This window comes from Anoplopoma fimbria, chromosome 24, assembly GCF_027596085.1.
Source record: "Anoplopoma fimbria isolate UVic2021 breed Golden Eagle Sablefish chromosome 24, Afim_UVic_2022, whole genome shotgun sequence".
NCBI lineage: Eukaryota > Metazoa > Chordata > Actinopteri > Perciformes > Anoplopomatidae > Anoplopoma > Anoplopoma fimbria.
Window position 1 is genome coordinate 12,801,254 of NC_072472.1, and position 20,297 is coordinate 12,821,550.

General features: G+C 40.1%; 1 protein-coding gene across 1 annotated transcript in view; it reads right to left on the bottom strand.

Annotated features, from left to right (window-relative positions):
• The window catches only part of LOC129113882 (protocadherin Fat 3), a 56,634-nt gene that overhangs the window by 4,145 nt on the left and 32,192 nt on the right, over positions 1 to 20,297 (bottom strand). Inside the window, 21 exon segments of the mRNA XM_054626366.1 lie at positions 19 to 78; positions 797 to 895; positions 4,748 to 5,003; positions 5,973 to 6,383; positions 7,407 to 7,563; positions 8,962 to 9,115; positions 10,218 to 10,749; positions 10,861 to 11,018; positions 11,141 to 11,272; positions 11,394 to 11,956; positions 12,079 to 12,356; positions 12,817 to 13,014; positions 13,096 to 13,239; positions 13,435 to 13,572; positions 13,659 to 13,873; positions 13,989 to 14,202; positions 15,910 to 16,088; positions 16,392 to 16,625; positions 16,741 to 16,894; positions 18,836 to 19,032; positions 19,843 to 20,232. Coding sequence (XP_054482341.1) covers positions 19 to 78; positions 797 to 895; positions 4,748 to 5,003; positions 5,973 to 6,383; positions 7,407 to 7,563; positions 8,962 to 9,115; positions 10,218 to 10,749; positions 10,861 to 11,018; positions 11,141 to 11,272; positions 11,394 to 11,956; positions 12,079 to 12,356; positions 12,817 to 13,014; positions 13,096 to 13,239; positions 13,435 to 13,572; positions 13,659 to 13,873; positions 13,989 to 14,202; positions 15,910 to 16,088; positions 16,392 to 16,625; positions 16,741 to 16,894; positions 18,836 to 19,032; positions 19,843 to 20,232 — 4,863 coding nt within the window.

A 20,297-nucleotide genomic window follows, 5' to 3' on the forward strand; every position in this document is an offset into this window, starting at 1 on the left:
AGTTGATAGTGTTCATACCTTCACTTTCAATATTATCAACAGCATCATTGACTAGGCGTATGACTGTCACTATGGAGGCTAGGCAGAATACAGAAACAGAAGAACATGAACAGAGACAATGTCAGTGCATTTTTGAATAGGGTAAGGTTTCATGTGCTGAGTGTGACTGAGGTGAGATGGAAAATGTGCATGAGCATGTGTATGCACAGGTGTTGAGAACAGAAGAGACATGTGTGTCTTGCCCACATGTCTTGTATGCATGTTGCATGTGTCTAATAAGTGAGTGGGAGAGACACAAGGTCTTTGCAGCTACAGTGATTGGACAGGAAACAAAGCATCTAAATGGGTTCCTTATCGGAATAACACACACCCACACACATGCACACATGCTCATTAAGGTGTTAGGCTGACTAACTTTAAACCAGGGAAAGATGAACAGTATTGAGTTATCTGGAAAAAAGACATGTGCATTAACCTTTGATGCATTGGTTTATATGTATTTGGCTGCATAAAGGTAACTTTCATGAAGCATTTTCCAAAGCTCTTTTTTCAGCTTGCTTTTCAATATGTTAATACATCTAATGTGCTAGACTTAAAGTGAAAAAGTGTACGATTCTTACCTTCAGAGAATTTGACAGCAGTGCTCCCCAGCCTTTTAATGAATGTAACTCCTAAATGTGCAGCAACGTCTACTTGGAGACCAATTTTCCCTTATTTTGAATATGTTTTAAAAGCCTTACAGTACGTGGTAAACTAGTAAAAAGTGCAAAGTGTGTTTAGTTGTTTAAGATCTTACCGTTGTCATCAAAGGACTCAGAGGTGAAGGAACTGAGGGAATGTTCCTCAGAGGTAGAGTCTGAGAGACACGCTACCTCATCCATCAGCTCTGACACATCTAATGTAATACACAAAAAACACAGGTACATGTCATTTCCTGGAAGCATTTTTGGCTCATATCAACATGTCCCTCTCAAAATCAAAATCAAATCAAGTAAGCCAATATAAATTCAACATTTGAAGGCTATCTTACAATACCGACATGCCTCTATGTACATTTATAGAGCCATTGAATGCTGCTATCATTCTTTATGTCCATCTTGGCCGTGAAGAGATCCCTTCTTGGCATGACTCCACTATGCAGACTGAGTTAGCCAAATCAAGTGATTAGCCATATTTTGCACCAAGTGAGAGCTGTGGATTTTCCCATCTCTCACAGTGAAAGGGTGTCCTCAGGAAGAACAGGAGAAATTATTACGGTTACCGAAACCATTTAAACGTATATATGGGCATGTATATATGGGCATGTGGGTATTGATTAATACAGGCTTGGAATATCTACACCAATCTTCCAGGCTCACACGCATACAAACTATCCATACCTATAGATAACTTACAATGCAGTGCACTCAAAATGAATTCAGGTCTGTTCTCAAGGGCTGCCTAAGTGCAGCGTTTTCAACCAGCTGGATGTTACTTGTTCTTGTGTAGTTTGCTGTACACAAACTCCTCTAAACAGCAGGTCCATAGGAAAAATGTATCCCGGAGTACAAGCAATCACATACAAAAGTTGTTGTGGCCAGCCTGCTCACAAAGCGTAATCATAGCTAAAGTTAAAGTCACAAACTTGCCATTTTCTCTGTGCGAACAAGTCAGATTCAATTTCATTTGGAGAAATGTGCCAGGCTTAGGGTCTCCAGTTAGCCGTAACCTGTGTGACTTTAGAAGTAACATTTAAAATAAATACGAGTCAGCATGATTCCTGACACAGGTTTCCTTCGCGGAGCTGTTATTTCGGGGTCAAAATTGCCTGTGAGTGATTGTTTTTCAAACAACTGCCAGAGGGGCAGAGCAGGTACTTATGTGTCACAATGACTTCAGATAACGGCATGTTGTTTTGAAGACTGCCTGTTAAGACAAGAGACAGGTACGTAGCTCTACCAGGTGCTCAAATTTAGCAGCAATGAAACGCCTGGTTTCACATCATTGTTCAAATTGGAAAAGGGATACACAAGACCAACAGAGCAGAAATCCCTAGAATGGGCTTTGAAAACAAATCTATTTGGAATATAAAACTGCTTGGAAATAAGAGCTGACAGCTTTGCTGATGTGATTAAAAGTAACTTTTGAAAAACTAAAGAGGCTTTGTGGTGGTATGTGGAACAAATAGGAAAGAGCAGAAAGAGAAAACACTTTGCAGACATTTCAATGCGTCCTCTGCTGAGTACCGACCTTGATTGGCATTGAATCCTCAGGGTTCTTAGTTTTGATTAAATATTTCCTCATATGAATTGTAATTTTGGTGATGAAGATTACAAGTTCCTTTTCAGCTTCTTATATAGAGACAGCAGAATATACTCATGCATTGAGACAGTTGGCATATTTTGTTCAATGGAAAAAGGACTCTTTTCTTCTTTTAACTGAGGTATTGAAAAACAAATCATCTTTTCAATCAGAAACTTAGGTTTCACATAAAAAAGTGTAAAAACACCACCAGTGCTATTCATCTGGTTACATAAATCCTTTGCAGATATTTAACATGTGGTCTTGAACTGCTGTGGTTTCCAGCTCTTTCAACTCTTTTATATAAGCCGTTCTTAAACTGCTTTTCCTTTTTGACAAAGAAATAAAATCTGTTAGTTTACCTTGGATTGTTTTAATAGGTTTTGTGATTGGTGTTTTGCTTCTCATAACACAGCATGTCTTTGTCATCATTGTCTGTCACAACCTCTGAAAACATTTTTGTCTGTTTCAAAATCATGTTTTATGGACAGTCTGCGAGCATCTTATAAGCAAGATTCTGTCCATGAGGGCCAGGATGTCTGGAAATCAACTTTAGCTTTCTGAGCCCAAGCTAGGCGGTCATGGCCCAGTGCTTATGGAACAAGTCAAATGCTCCTGTGGGAATGTGAGCAGTAAGGCAGTACCATCAATCAAACTAAATAAGGAAGGCAGCGCCACAACTGCTGGTCTTATGCAGGTGACGGGACACCTCTCAACATAATCAAGTTATCTTCTTTTTAGGTTTCTCTCTTTTCCATTTATTTTCTTTGCTCAGGGAAACTAATTTCTTATTGTGCCAGTGACTATCCTGCCATGTGCCAACCTTGGCAGCCATGCCTGAGGTTACGGACCCGACCTCTGCTCTAATCCTACTGCAAACACTCAGCCAAACCATGTTCTCATCCTGGTTTGGGACCAGGATGAGACTTTTAAAATCCCATGCACTTTTCCAATTGTTAGAGCCATCTGGCTTACTTTTTCCATTATTTCTCAAAAATTTTCCCATTCACATCAGTTTACATTATTTTTAATGAAATACGTGTTAACACTAATACTGAGGTCTTACACAGGTCCAACTGAACTCAACAAAAACAGCTTCACAAATTTCTTGTAATTGGTACAGTAATTTGCATTTGAATTGAAAAGCCTTCACTTAATTGACTCCATTTAAATTATTAGAGAAACTGATGTTGTTTCTGTGAGGCCTTAGTTGTCAAAGTTATTCAAACATGAACCTTTTATTTCAAATATTTTCTTTTAAAAACGTAATGAAGATCAATATTATTATTCCTCGACATTCTGTACTTGAGAGTACATAAAAGAAAAACTGAGCAACATTGGACCACATTTTTACAATTATTTTCCAGTTATTTCATTATATATGACTTTTAATTTATTCATGAGCAGGAGGTCAGAAAAACAGCCGATATGTTTCCTTAGGTATTGACTTGTGCCCATCTATTGAAATATTAATTAATATACTTGTTGGTGATTGCTGTGGTGTAGATAAATAGCATAATTGTTTACAATTGATTAAGTCAACTGTCGATTAACACTAATGTCATTCAACCAATAATATGAATACTATTTCACTCTATTGCATTTTAATTAACGGACTGTGATGTAACCATGACCCCAAGGGGCATATGACTTTCTTTTAATGTGCAAACACACAACAGGGGAGCAGAAAAAAATAAAATAACCTATTTCCCATTCCCACAGGAAGGAATTAATAATTAACAGGCAGGAAGTTCCCACCGCAGGCTGTATTATTCAAACAACTGGTCGAAATGTGTGATGTCTACTTTAGCAAAGAGATGCAACACGGTTATTTCACTGCCGGAGAGCAAAGTTTGAACTGTGCTCTTACTGTTGACAGCATTGGCAGCTAAATATCAGACCAGAATTATCTGAAAACTACTTATCACTGCTTGCTCTCAGTTTGTTGTCCTCTCAGGTGACAAAAGAACACTTGGATGAAAAAAAAATGGTAGAACACTGCCACTAAAATAAACTTTTCTACCAAGTTTTCTAACTACTTAAATTTTGTCTTAACTTTTTTTGAGCAAAAGTAGTACAAGAACATAGGAAATCACTTCTGGCTGATTACCCTGACCATTCAGACAGAAGTGCACATGAGATGTTATCATGCTAGAACAGGACACAATTGCCAATTTGAGCAGTGTAACAGAAAAGTGTGTTATATTATCATTTCTCGGCTCCCAGGAAGTAAATTGGCAAATAAAAAAAAAATATTAACCACTCCTACTTATTTTGGAACACTTTCTTTGATGTGTGTGATCCAAAGGCATGGACGACTTTGAAATAAGCTCTCTCAGTGGAGATGATGGTACGGTCGTAACACATGAGTTCATGGCCTGTGTGCTCTGTGGCTTTCTGATCAGAGGTCAGACGGTGTGTGTGCATGCGAGTGCGTGAATGTGCATGCACATGATGGCAGTCTTACCCTGTGGACTCTTATCACTCTGTGTTCTCTCCAACTCAAAAGCCCTCTGCCCCCATTCCTCTTCTCTTTCATCTCTCACTCTCTCCAGCCCTTCCTCCCTCGTTTCCTCTCCCTCCCAGGACACTTTGTGGGCTGGACTGTGCTCTGAGCGGCAGGCTGATGCAGAAGGGAGATTGGGTGCCACGCTGCACACAGCAATGCCTCTCCTAGTGGCCACACCTCGGACGGTAGACATGTCTGAGAGGAAGCTGCTCGACTGTAGAGACAAACGGAAACAGCATTGCACAAAAAAAGGACTGTCCAGTAGCATTTTGTATTGCTAACAAATCCAATTAAAAGTCAATCTCCATACATTGTTCTGCTTCTATTAATTCCCGCTAGTACACCGCTTAAAATAGTCACAAACAAATGCATCATTTACTCCTGTTTGAGACATGTTTGCTAAAAACTACAGTGCCCATCTGTTTTAGCAGTTTTTAAAAATGAAAGTTGTGAGCCATTTATGTCTCAAGTTAAGGCTGAGAGCCTAACAGTGCTCCGGGATATTAGTTGCCATCCTGGTTTCCAAGAAGGGTCCTCTTTAATCCAGGTTCTAATGAAAGGCACTCGATCAAATTTGTCCAAAGGAGGTCCGTTCAGGTCCACAAACAGTTGCTGGGTAACTAACGGTGGAAAATTGTCTCTCGCACTCACTATTCATATTTGTGAATACAATGTTTTGCAATTTGAATAATAAAAACCTGCTGGGCATTAGTACGCTTTTAAAATAAATTTGAGTGGTGATGAAAGTGACAATTAATTGTCTAATGATTTAAGAGACTTCCCAAAATTTGGGATGGAGGCTTTCAGGGTTCTCAAACTCCCAGAGACAGCACTGTACTTCGCCCACTGGTTTAGATACTGATGGCCAAGGGGGCACATTTAATTGCAGCCTCTGCTATTAGTGTGTGGTAGTGTGAAGCAGTTTGAGTGGTCAGAGGACTAGAAAGGTGCTCTTTGAATACAACTTAATTTACCAATAATACATCATATTATTCTCTTATAAATATACTGTGTGGAAATATTTAATTATTTTTGATTCTAAATAAAAATAATTTTCATGTCAACTAAAACTGCCATAACAAAGTCTGCTTGTGCTGTCAAGTCAAAAGACACAGAAAAAAATGAATGTAATAAATATATATGAATAAATCATTAATACACACACATGCAGGCTTTTGCATACCTGACTGCTCTCACTGAAGGTGGTCTTGTCGCCATCCCCACTCCTCATGCTCTGGTTGCTGAGTCCTCCTGGTAGAGGGGAGTGGGTAGTCGGTCGCACCATGACCTGTGGAGGGCCCATGCTGCTGCCTCCCACCTCACCATAGGTGCTCGTGGCCCCTGGAGATCCGGACACACGCATGGCCTTAAACTCAATCCCTTCCATCCCCATGCCTGTCTTGCGCAGCATGTAGCTGGTTTCTGTGGAAATAGTTGACACGCCCATCACAGCCTGAGTCCCTGGGCCCGGGTCCGATTCTTTCCTAAATTTGATTTTCTTCCTGAAGGCGATGAAGAGTATGAGCAGGAAAATGATGACAAAGCCAAGGACCCCAATGCCAACTATCTCTCCTGGGCCAACGTAAGACAGGGGCTCCGCCTGGGTAACGTAAAGAGAAATATCATGAATGTAATGTAACTATGAATATGATGTATGTGATGAATATGAAATACAGGGATTGTCTTGTTACGGATTCACTTCCATTCAGATAAAGAAAAAAACATATTTCAGACTTGGTAAGTAAACTTGTTGAGATTATGAAAACCTTTCTAAAAAATGTAATTTATCAAAAATGGTATCAAGGTCAAAATCTGTCTTTTTCCACCCAGTCTGTGAAGTTGGTGCCAATTATTTCAAAATTATCCAGACAGCCATATGACCACTGTAGTTGTACAGATACAGTGGAGTTGACCTTCCACCCCTAAGATTATTAAGAAATGAGACTGAAGTAAATAAATACGTATCACACTGACAAAAGTCTTGTAAACAAAAACCTTACAGATATTCTGCTGCTGTAAAAGATTTATATTTGATATTTTTTTCATCCACTTACAACTGCAAAGAACATAAGTATTACTTATCTGGTCTTGCAGTATGGAGGAAATGACTATTCCTCCAGATTTGTGGTTTAATAAGATTTCGGAGAAGTACTCTCCAGGAGTAATGGCTTAATTTTCAGACCCATTTAAAGGGCCCTAAAGAAGACAAACACAGCTAATGTATCAATTGATTGTGAAAGCAGCCTAATAGGTTTTGTCGACTATTGTTGCTTCTCTGCTAATTACAGTCTTCTAGAGAATAATGAAAGCACCACCTCACAATGGGAAACATTAATTGGGCTTACAGTCTCAATATAAGGTATAAAGTTTGGGAGTGCGACAACTTCAAAGGGAAACTGTGATTTCCCTATTACCACACTTTCATTCATCTACTACAAAGATACCAAGCTGGTGAACAAACCCTCAGGGGTCCGCTGTGTAACAAAGTTCTCAACTGCTTCACTGAGTATGCCAGTCCAAAAAAAGGCAAACTAAATGTGCAGAACCTTTTGAATTACACTGGAGTATATTCTGTAAGGTTGACTCCGACATAAAGTCAGTGTTGCTCATACTATACCTGTGTATCATCCTCCGGGTCACCAGGTGCCTGATCATCACAAAACTGACCCTCGTACCCCTCTGAACAGTTACAGTAGAATGACCCAAACGTGTTGACACACTCTCCTGAAACTCCACACCCGTCCTGGTCACACTCATCCACATCCTCATCACATCTGCAGAAGCAGAGAGACAAATACATTGCTTTGCATGGGAGTTGTGAAGATGAGCTGTATCAAAGTGAAAGGGAAGAATCAACGATGAAAGCGCGACATAGAGTTAAAAAGAGAGAGAGAAAATAAATACTTTGGAGATCATCTTTTCAGAAGCCCTCTCTTTCTTCACGCATTCCCTATTTTTCTCATTTATATGGTTCTGACTTATGTTCTGAAATGTTTGAATGCAACCTCCACCCCCAGACAAACACACATTCTCATTTATAACCTTGCTAATCTTGACATTTCCAACATGGTGCCCTGCTGTGATGGAGAAAAACACATACTATTTCTTTTCAATTACTATTTCTTTTCAATTAGATTTTCAAAAGACTTTACAAGAGTTGGTCTGATGAAAGAAGAAAAAGCATTTCTGAGTGTTTGCTGGGAGCTTCCTTGTAAAACTAACTAAAGTTTTGCTTCAAATGATGGTTAACTTAACAAGGACTGGATATATTAGCCAGTGATATCTGCTCATGAATACTGAATACCCTAATTTACAAACTTCACAAATTCAGCGAGCTTCTTTGTCTTTCCAAGTCTATGATTAAGCTTTTCAGATAATTTATCACCCTTTTGAGGGGATTTTCCAATTGAAAATGCTTTATTTTCCTGTTATGTAAATGTACATAAATTATAATCTGCAACAAAACATTATTTTTGGCAATTACATTCAATAGCTGCTTGTCAGATTTGAACAATCTGCTGCCTGAAGAAAACATCTTAATTTTGATCCTTCTTATTATTCAGCTTCATTTAATTTAATTAAATTTGATGAAAAAGCATTTTTACATCTTTGTTAAAATCATAAAAGAGCAGAACCATTTTCTCCAATGAGGGAAAACTGCTCTCTGGTGGTGGCTCCATTGAACAACCATGTGAGCAGGGAGGTTATTTCAAAGGCAATTACTGAGCTGTAATTAAAAAAAGCCAGCTAGAGAATGATTACAGGCTTTTCAACCAAAATGATACTGACTTAAATTAGAAAAACACTAATTCATCTCACACAATAACAACTAAAACAACACAGTGGGTGATTTAGTGCTAATATGGGCTAATGAGTGAGAGTGAGTGTGTGTGTGTGTGTGTGTGTGTGTGTGTGTGTGTGTGTGTGTGTGTGTGTGTGTGTGTGTGTGTGTGTGTGTGTGTGTGTGTGTGTGTGTGTGTGTGTGTGTGTTTGCTGAATCACACACATATTATTTCATGTTTGATTGTATATGAGAGGAGAGATGTAGATGTTAATGTGTCTTAATCAACACTAACCTTACCGTCATTGAGTGCAAATTCATCAACATTGTTTTTACAATCTGTATTGTGTCTTAAAAGTGTAAGAGTGTGGTTGAAAAAATGTTTTCTTACATAATTCCCCCGAGTCCTCTAGGACAGCCACAGAAGAATGCACTGCCTACAGGCTTACAGTTCCCACCATTCTGGCACGGGTTTGGCATGCATGACGTCAATTCAATTTCACATCGCCCCCCAGTGAAGCCAGCACTGCAACTGCACATGAAGCCTGTTGGAGAGAGAGTCAAAATGTGTCAAATAATAATGTGTATAACTATCAATTTAACACATAATATCACATTCAGGGGAGACACCCCAGGCAAAAACATAGTTTTTTCATGGATTGGCAATCTTTTGATTTATGGCTATTTTGCTGCCACAACATGGCTATTTTACACTACTGGAAAAAAAACCATCCAAAAAACACATTTAGGTTTCTTTAACTATAATGTGTGTATTTGCGTTGTTTTCTAAATTCATCAAAGTAAGCATTAGATAATGCCTCATTTGCATATTTAAACATAACATTTCAGAAATGGAAGTTTTCAGCTGGTTTCATGGTGTTTTTCCCTATTCACCTCTAGTCTCATGCAAAATGAATGGCATTTTACAATCCATATCTGTATTATATTATTATTATTATTATGTGCCATATTTTTATTTATCATACTCCAGAAGCCAGAAATCTCTACTTCAGTAGAACTTACATACGCCAAACCAAAATGTTTTCACAAATGGGTTTGTTCATATATAATTTATAGCCTGATTTATATAATATTTTATTGCTAAAAACATGGGGGGAAAATATTTTATTAATGGCTGTTGACAGTAATTTCTAATTTATAGAGTGATACAAAGAGATATCCAAAAGTCCCTCAGTAACCATTGACTCTAATTTTGAACCTTGCTTTAACCAAGGTTCAGACTTCTGTTCTGAAAATGAATTCAACTCACAAATTTGATAAAATAATGCCTCATTTACATATATTAAACATACATTTTCAGACACGATACCTAAAATAATTGTCTAAATGTAAGTAAACTGTGGAAGTTTTATGCTGATATCTATTAATCCATTTTCTACCCTAACCAAACTGGGTGTCTCCCCTTAATACCATGTGGTTTTATTTGTGAGTGACTGACCGAATATCTAAATATAACAATACAATACAACAGCAATTCAAGCTGATGGTCACTACTGCAAAAAACGAAAACTCTGAAACTAACACAACTGAGTGAATCTATTTCATAAGCAACTGTTTTTTACGTCATTTATTTATACAACAAGACGACTAACACCCACACTTATTCACACTGACATCTACACAGACCTCCAGAGGGCAGGCTGCTGCAGATGGCTCCGTTGAGGCAGGGCTGACTGACGCATGGATCTGGATAAAGCACGCAGCCCAATTTGACCTCGCTCAGCCCTGCTATCTCAGCATACCGGCTCCTCTTATTCTGGAGTGGCAGCTCGTTACCATTCAGCATCAGTGAGCCCAGGCATCCCTGGAAGCCATCCTGGGCTCTTGGCGGGGCCCTGGCTCCACGGTCCCCTGTTTCTTGCCCTCCCTGGCCTCTCCATGGCCCTGGGCTTGGCCTCTCATCCTGCCCACTTAGTGGCCTCACTTGGGCCCCGAAGAAAAAGGATGAATCTGGGGCCAGAGGCCAAAGACGGACAGGGGCTCGGGCTGCTCGCCGCCGTTCCACATAGCTGTCATCTAATGACAGGAGAGTGTAGTTCCTAGTCAGCTCCAAGACAACAGCGTGCCAGAGGCCGTCGTTTATTGGTCTGCCAGAGATACCCATAATGCCGAGGGTGTTGTCACAGTCCAACTGGAACCAGAGTCGACCCCCTTCGATCTATTGAAGAAAAAGGAACAACCACTGAAATACAGCACAACCTTTGCTGAGCGCATCTGGCATTGGGAAACAACAGAGTAACATATATCATTAAGATGTTAATGTGTTTACCTTGAGCATGGTGCAGGGGTTAACACGTGTGAACATAATGACTCCTCTTCTCTGAAGTGTCCTGATCCTCAGGCCGAGCCTCATCTCTCCACTCTGGCCACTCTCTGTCACTCTGTACTTGATGTAACTGTTTCCAGAGAAACTCAGCGAGGTTTGGCCTGCACATACAGGATAAAGTTAGAGGTGAAAGGCTTCCATTTACATAATCAAGTCCTGGAAATGTGGCCAAGATCAAATATACAGGTCCTGACTTCGAGCACAAGGAAGGATCAAATCATACCTGCACACTCGTCTAGTCTCTCAGTTTTACACTGGCAGACAGATGGCGCCGTAGGACCAGAACGGACACACTGCATATCTGTTGGACAGGACTGACCTTCACATAGCTCCACAGGGGTCGGGCATGTCCCTCCTGTTTGAAAAAGGGCACATACATAACAAGAGGCTGTGATAGATATACAGGACTACAGGACAATATCAATGTGAGCTGGTCTAAATTAGATTGCAAGTGCGTCAATGAGTGCAGAGCTCACCAGGGCAGGTGCAGGTCTCTGTGAGGCTGAACCTTGGTGACACAAAGCTGACCCTCTCTGTGCTGTAAGTGACAAGCGGGTCACCCTCCATCACCAGTCTCTGTTCACACACCCTGTCCCCACACTCCAGCTCCCCAGAACAAGCACTGCTCACCACCACTGCCCCGGCAAGGACACCTCGAATCTGACCCCTCGCTGCTGCTTCCTCCAGCTTTGCAGAAAACTCTTGCTGGGAGTAGATCCCACTCATCCTCCCGCTGCCTGAAGGCTCTGGCATCTCCATGGCTAGAAGCAAGTCCACGGCAGATGTGCCCATCACTGGCTGTATACTGAGTACGTGGAGGGGATCCGGTTGTCCTGGTGACCATTTCCAGCCGGCTAGTCCCCGCAACATTTGTTTGATCTGGCTCAGGTAGCGACCAAGCAGTTCTTCCGGGGACAGGGAGTTGAAACGTAAGGTCAGGGCGCTACGCAGCAGCACATCTGTCACCTGTTCGACCTGGACTGACACGTCCGCTATCACAGCGAAACGTCCGTCGCTCACTGTGGCATTCATTTGGTATCTGAGAGAGCAAAAATAAATGTGTTGTTTGTTGACAAAAGTTTTTCTTTTTTTGCATATAAACCAGTTTTTAGCATGCGTGTGTGTGCTTGAGAATGAGTTGTGTGTTTGTTTGGTGTGTACCTGCCAGGTTCCAGGCCCTTCAGAGCCACCACGCTGCCATCCTGTCTGTTTATCTTAAACATGCTCTTGGGCTGAGGCTTCTGGGTAAATGACAGCACATCGTTGGGGTCGCGGTCAGTTGCATAGATCTGACCTATCAGGCCACCCTGGAAGGTATCTGTTACCATGACGATGAAGATTTCCAGGGGGGAGACGGTGGGTTTATACTGACTGTTCCCTATGACTCTCATAAAGATCCAGGAGGAAGAGGCAAGACTTGGCTTACCAGAGTCACTTGCCTAAGAGACAAAAACAAAGATACAGTAAGATATTCATCAACTCCCATTGAAAAAAAAATTATAATAATTTAAGGTAAAAACATTAAATTACTGCTGGGTGCATTTAGGTAGAATTTTTTACTGCGGAAGAGGTGTAAAGATGACTATAGTATAAATATAGTTATAAGAAAGTATTTTTAATAAGGTTTAAGGTAATAAGGTTAAACATGGGAAGCCTGAAAAATCCATTGTCAATATGAAAGCACAGAATCCCCTTCAGTGTCACCATATAAGTGGTGTTAATAGTGTCTCCATCGTGAAAATAAGTTTTTATATAAGGTCACTTTTACCCAAGACTCTAATAGACTGAGAGTAATGGGCAGCTTCTAATGCTGACTGTGATTAAACATGCAATCAAATTGTATTTAGCCGTCAACGTTTCCTGCATACATAGTGGTAAAAGAAAAACACTGTTGCTAACCTGGATTTCAAGTGTGAACTCTCTGGGGGCTTCAGGGCCAAACACACGGTTGGTCCTGAGAGTTCCAGTCTGGTCCAGTGAGAAGAAATTTCTCTCATTTCCTGACACGATGCGAAACTCAAAGGGCGGGCCATTTCTAGGGGAGTCTTTATCGCTGATTGACACCTTCAGCAGGGTGGTGCTAGCTGCTTGATTTAGCTGGAAGTATGGGAAGAGAGGAGTTAAGATGACACTAGCATGAAAACACATGAACACAAGCAAACACTCAGAGACTGTTACCTGTATGACGATGGTAGAGTTGGGAGGAGAGAAGACAGGAGGGTTGTCGTTAACGTCGGATATGTCGATGTTAAGGGTGACAGTGGACGACATAGCAGGAGAGCCACTGTCGAACGCCTGCACCGACAGAGAGTACCTGGATACCTAGATGGAGCAGGAGTGGATGAGAGTGCCATAGCATCTGTATGTATCAGGCAACGTGACATGCACTGTTTAGCTTGCATAATATGAGACATTGGGGGGTTGACCTTGAGCGGGCTTTGTATTTTTCTGTGCTCATGAACCAGGAAATTACTATTGATTGTTTATGAGATATTGTACTTATGGATGCATTCTTACGAGTTCTCTGTCGAGCCGCTTATTAACTTTGAGCAGTCCTGTTACAGGGTCAATCCAGAAGTGGTTGCTACGGTCACCCTTCAAGATAGAGTAGGTGATTCGCCCGTTCACCTGGCTGTCCAAGTCTTCTGCCGACAGCTAAAAAAAACACAGAGAGAGAAAAGTTGATAAAAAAACAGATAGTTTAGAAAGACCGATATAAAGGTGAAGAAAAAATTAATTACCCTTGTTATTGTCTGCCCAACAGACGCATCCTCGCTGACCAGAACATTGTAGATGTCCTGATTGAAGGCTGGAGCATTGTCGTTGACATCCATGAGTTCAATGGTTACCATGGTAGCAGTGCTGAGAGGAGGGTTCCCGTTGTCCCAGGCCTCAATGGTGAGGTAGTAGTCCTTACACACCTCAAAGTCCAAATCATCAGCCACAGAAATAGAGCCTAAAACACACACATAATACAATACGGCATTTATATAGGATTCAATTTAAAACTTTGGTTTTAGTTTTTCATTCAAGCCTGAAAGTAACAAGCACTTTCAAGGACCTCTGCTCACCCAGGTTTCTGTCTATGGTGAACTTCCTTAGCTCGTTGCCCGACCGGATATTGTAGGTGATCTCAGCATTTTGTCCAATGTCAACGCTCGTCGCCAACACTCGCAGCACCTCAGTTCCCACGGCTACATCCTCTGGGACAGTAACAGCATAGTCCCTCCTCTGGAAGACTGGGGCATTGTCATTCACATCCAGCACCGAAATGGTCAAATCAACCTGAGAGAGACACCAACTCATTTGTCAGCGTTGCTCCCGGCCCTCAGAGTTCAGTTTCAGCACCACAGACATAAACATTAATGGGGGCAAAGATACTAAAGGCAACTAACAAGATAGGGGACTGAGGCAAAAATCAATTAAAGTCTGTGTCCACCAAAGCCCCAAATAGGATTTTTGTGTTCACTAGTTCAATGTTTATAGCATTACTGAGATAAATGCTGCTTTTGCTCTCTTGAATCTGAGACATCTGTTCACCTTTTCTGTTACTGACATTTTGCTTATGCCATTTGGAGGGAGTTGCGAAAAAACACAGCTGTGATGTTACTGAAACAAAGTTGTATTACCTTATTATGGAGTGAACTCCTTGAAGTTTAATACATTTTGAAAGATTTATCTCAGAAGGATAAATTGCAAATAGAAATAAGAAACCTAAAAACATCTTGAAAGATTGGAGAAGTTTATTGTAATTGATGTATATTTATCATTCTTTTTGATAGAAGTACTTTTCAATGATCAATGTTGTTTGGTTTTTGCATTTTATTTTCTTGTTTAGTGTAATTTCAGTTTTTTCTAGTAGGTGTATTTTAATTTGTGTGTATGTGTGTCTATGTTGTGGTTTTTTTCACGGAGGCATTCGGTTAGAAATAACTTTAAATAGGTGTAAGGTAAAAAAATGGTTACATTTTAGTATATGAATTTGCTGGTATAAGGAATGGGTCAATGGAAAGGTGCACAGATGGATGACAGGACCAACTGCTTTCTATCTCCAATAATCTTGTCATAAGACCTTCTTCATATTTGTCCCCATAGTCTTTCCTGGTATACACAAGCAGCATATGGTACTGAGTCATAGAAGGAACCCACTTGATCCCAGTTCCACTTACTGCAAGTGGGATGCCACAGTATTACTGCTATTATATTAATGTGCCTTGTGCAAATACTGCTAAAACTCTTGAAATCCATAATATTACCACCACTGCTATTGATGTTATCACAGCTTAAACTATTGCTCTTTGTACTAGCAGTGGTAATGATACCTGCTGCTACAATATGGGTCCAAAAAAGCCACGTCTGACCACACTTTGGCATTTATTTACAGCTATTGGCTTGTTCTGGAAGTCTCAAAAGGACCCAAGAACAGAGCAACCTAGTGAGATTTTTGTTGCATTGCCTCTATGTTTGCAACTATCACCTTCCCCATCTTTCCCATCACACCACTGCACATCTGATGACGATTTATCTTGATTAAATCTAGTTCTTTATCTGATCTCTTCAGTAAACAACATTTTATTCATTGAATTTTCTTATTCATGTGTATGGACAGAAATACAGATTGCACATCACAAGATGGATGACTCCAAAGCTGACTAATGCATTTCTTAATGTATAAACAAGAATGGTATTCTTCTGATAAATGGTTTAATCAAAAAATAACATCTATTTGTGTTTTTTTAAATAGTTTATACGTTATTTGGTATATAATTGGTGCAATAATCAGCAGCTGTGTAAATTACTCTGTATCTAATTAAATTACTTAGAAAATCATGATTAAATCACCTAAATTTCACAAGTACTGTTTTTCCCAGCTATCAATTATTTCAGGTTGACTGAGGGGATTGTGAATTTCTTTTGGAACAATAAACGATATTGGATTGCACGGTTTACAAATACAACTGAGGTTGAATGTGCGTCACAGGAACCACAAACCTGTGAGGACAGCGCCCCCTGCTGCCCAACTTGGTCAGTAGCCTGGACACGAACACAATAGGAGTCTTGGCTTTCTCTGTCCAGAGATTTCTCCAGAATTACCATTCCAGATACCGGGTCAATGGAAAATAATCCGTTGACTGAATCCACCAGAGAATAGACTACTGTACGATTAAGACCTAGAGAGAATAGAAAACAAATTCATGCACAGCCAGACTTATTATTCATGTGAAAATGTTCTTCTTCCTCTTCATGGTAATCTGTTTTTGTATCACAAGGTCATTTAATATAGATGTACAAAATGCATTTGATTATGTGTCTCTTTTCCTGAGCTGTAGGAAATCTCTTTGGTAAGAATAATTAGTTTCTAAAAAGTTTCTCAAGGACAAGTCAGCAGTTAGGATGCTAGGTGACATAGTGGCTTAAACCTGCATTCAGTGTACCATGTTACAAATCCTGCTTGTAACATCATTTTATCTTACCTTCATCAGGGTCACTGGCTTGCAACCGAGTAAGCAAAGCCTTGGGGGTGGCATTCTCATACACACTGGTCCGGTAATGAGTAGAGGAGAAAGACGGGGCGTTGTCATTTACATCCAACACTTTGAGAGAAATGTCAGAGCGGCAGAACAGCCCTCCTCCATCAGTTGCCTGGGCAATGAGTTTGTAGGTTGGCGTAATTTCTCGGTCCATTACTGTCGCCGTACGCAGCTCACCTGACGACAAAAATGGAGAGGGGTATATAGCTATAGAAATAAAAAAAAATCTGTGAAGTATTTGTTGTTTTGATTAAACTAAAAAACCTAAAGGGGAAGTAATAATTGAATGTACCAGTGTTTGCATCCATGTAGAAATCTTCGACCCCGATGCCAAACAGTGAATATTGGATCTCAGCGCTGGAGCCTGAGTCAGCATCTGTTGCACCCACTGTCAGAATGCCCTTGTTAGTGAGGATGTCCTCAGGAAAAGAGGCGCTATACACCGCCTGGCACAACACACACAGATATATACAGGAACAAAGTAAATCCACAGTGTCTGAAAATAACAAAAAAAAATTCTCTCGAACATATCAAAAAGAACATTCAACTGTTGGGCGCTGGATCCATAATCCCTGCAGCTAGAAAGAGCACAAAAGAGTTTAGTGCCCTTTTCTGACTCTGCCTTCACTCCAGAAATTGACTTTGGAAAACCAGCACAGTGGAAAACTATTGCAGTATGTCCCACCCTGCTGCTTTTGTGCTGCATACTCAAAGCTGAAATTATAAGTCAATTAACTGATTAATCAATCGCGGAAAATGAATCTGTGACTATTATGATTGATATTCATTTCAGCAAAAAAAAAATATGACAGATTAACTGATGCTGAAATAATCAATAAACTTGAGTTGCATTTCTAAAACTAATCAAATAAAGGTCATCAAACAATTACTGCTGCAATTGCTGAAAATACTAATGGAAGCTAGAAATTGCTAGTACTAGAACTATTGGCACTACTATGGCTACCACCAATACTACTAATCCTATTACCACTATAATAATCTGTAATATTCCCTGTACTGCATCAAACATGCCTAATACTATGGCTAGTAGCAGACATGGCAGTAGTACATGTACTTTTACTGCCATAAAAAAAAGCATGATAACAATGGTAAAATAAAGTATAGTGTGTGAGTCTTTATGTCTTTTGATACATTTGATGCTGCAAATGGCCAAAGTAACCACTTTGTAGTTACACAGGCCTAACTTGTCTTTGAACAAAGAGAATATAAGAGGAGCACAGGGAGACCGGGGATTTCAAAGAGAACTAGTGAGAGTTTAGAGGAAGAAAGAAAAGTCTTCAGCTAATTATGTGAAATTGAAGAATTGCTAAAGTATTACTAAATGAAAAGGGATTTTCCCCAGAAGACTGCAGAGCCCAATTATCTTCCCTTTTCACAGCAATTTTCCTTTTTCAGATCAGCTTTTTCCCCGGCATTAACACTCATTTAAGTATGAGTCTTAAAGTTTCAAGGTAGGAATAGCACACTGAGCAAACATTTTTAACACTTTGTGTCATTTAAGTATGAGTCTTAAAGTTTTATACTATATGCTGGCTAGGAATAGCACACTGAGCAAACATTTTAATCACTTATTCATTCATTTGTGTCATTTGTGTAATTTCAAGATCATCAGCTTTTGGGTATTTAAATTATGATTATTATACTATATGCTATATAAAAGCTTTGTAAAACCCAGTTATACTCAAATTACAGAACAATGCCTGAAATATAGTATAAGGATACTTAGTTTGAATTAATTCACGTTGAGCTTTTACTTTGGTATACTGTTGAACAGTGAATCAATATTTTTAATTAAGAAATCCTGTTCTGCTACAGCTCCAGATTTTGGCTACAGCTCCAGATTTTGGCTGATTTACAAAATCATACATAAGTAGATGTCTTGTGCAAATTAAACATCCATCCATCCATTTTCCGTAACCTGCTTATCCAGTTAAGGGTCGTCCTCAGGGCATGCTGGAGCCGATCTCAGCCGTCAATGGGCGAAGGCAGGGTTCACCCTGGACAGGTCGCCAGTCTGTCGCAGGGCGCAAATTAAACACTATAAAAGTATTTCAAAATATGCAGTTACTGTTGTGTTGTCCTCAGCTTTTGCATGACATGATGATTCACAAAAAGAACATGCTACACATTGACTGTTTTATCATATCATTTTCTCATAAAGGATTTTTTAGGATTCTATTTTTAGACAAAACTTGAATTGGAATGTGGTTAGCCTGGACACAAACAGCGGATCAAGGCAATTAGTCTATCATGAATCATAAAAAGGTGAAATAAGAGCTAATCGTCCTATATTCCAGAGTCTGCTCCATATTTGTTTGCTTGGCACATTTTGATTTCACCCATCTCAATTTGTTTGTATCCCTGACCTGGTTGCAAATGGGACTGTTGTCATTGGCATCGATGACGGTAACTTCCACTGCAGTGCGAGCAACATATAGGCCATCGCTGGCTGTGATGTTGAGCAGATACCAGTCCTGCTGCTCCCGATCCAGCAGACCACTCAAGTAAACCTTCCACTCTCCCTGCACAAGAGCCAGGCCAAACACGCCCCGTGGGTTTCCCCCTGGAGATTAAACAAATAAAGGATTAAAACGCTAACAAATCACGGCAAAGACAGAGTTGAAGATGCATTGTAACAGACTGAACAAAATGGAAGTCTCATTCATTCACAGGATGAATAAGCATCAGCTCCCCACCCATCAACGCACACACACACACACACACACAAATGATGCAGGTACCCTTTGGCATAATCAACAAACATCTGTCATCATGGCGTAAACCAGGCCGGTGTAGCAGCAATGGCCTTTCAGACTTTCAAATAAATTGACCTTTTATTTTAAGACTTCCATTAGGCCAATCAGTATTTGAAATGCCAGAACACGAGGCCAAAATATATCATCCTTAGTTATAAGACGGTGTTATGGGAATGATAAACATCAAGCTCAGTGTCAAGGTGACAGTTTTGCTAGAGAGTCCTTGCAATTTATTTATTTTTTTCATAAGTTCCTCGTGCTGGTTGGCTCTATTGAACAATACATACAAATAAATTATACTTGAAGCATTTTTCTTCCACCTATATTGAGAAACAACATATACAGTATACAGGGTTTCTCTGCCTAGCTTGAAATTGTTCTTGTATCAAGCATACCTTTTAAATATTAAAATCAAAAGGAAACACAAAAACTAAACGTTTAGTTGTGCTTGACATATCAGTTTAAATTAATTTATTTTGACCTTTTAATAATAGCAACTCCAATAGGCCAGAGAATAATTTCTATGCAACACCACCTCATCTCACTGCATGAGGTACAATTACTGCAGCAGAATGTGTTGAACTACATTATGTCGGTCTTGTACTTAATTTCCTCACCAGTTATGTAAAAGTTGACGAGACGGTTTTGATCCGTGCCATCTCCATCTTTGGTTTTTAGAACAGCTACCACCTCACCGAGAGGATCGCTCTCCTTCACTGCACCCCGGTACAGCTCCCTCTCAAACCGCGGGGGGTTGTCATTAACGTCTGACACAGTGATGGTTACCACTGTAGTGGAGGACAGCGACTGTAACTCCCCAAGATCAGAGGCTATTATTTCAAAGCTGTAGCTGGAGCAGGCCTCATAGTCCATCTGACACACTGTGGTGATCCAGCCTGTTTTACTGTCAATAGCAAAGACAGAACCGGTAGTGATGAGGCCGCTGGAGGAACTTTGGTCTTTTGTCAAGTCTAAGTTGTAGGTGAGCAGAGATCCTAGGCTGTATGCTACCTGCAATTTCAAGAAAAGATACATGGAGTAACTTTTTTAAAGCATCTACAACAAACTGAAG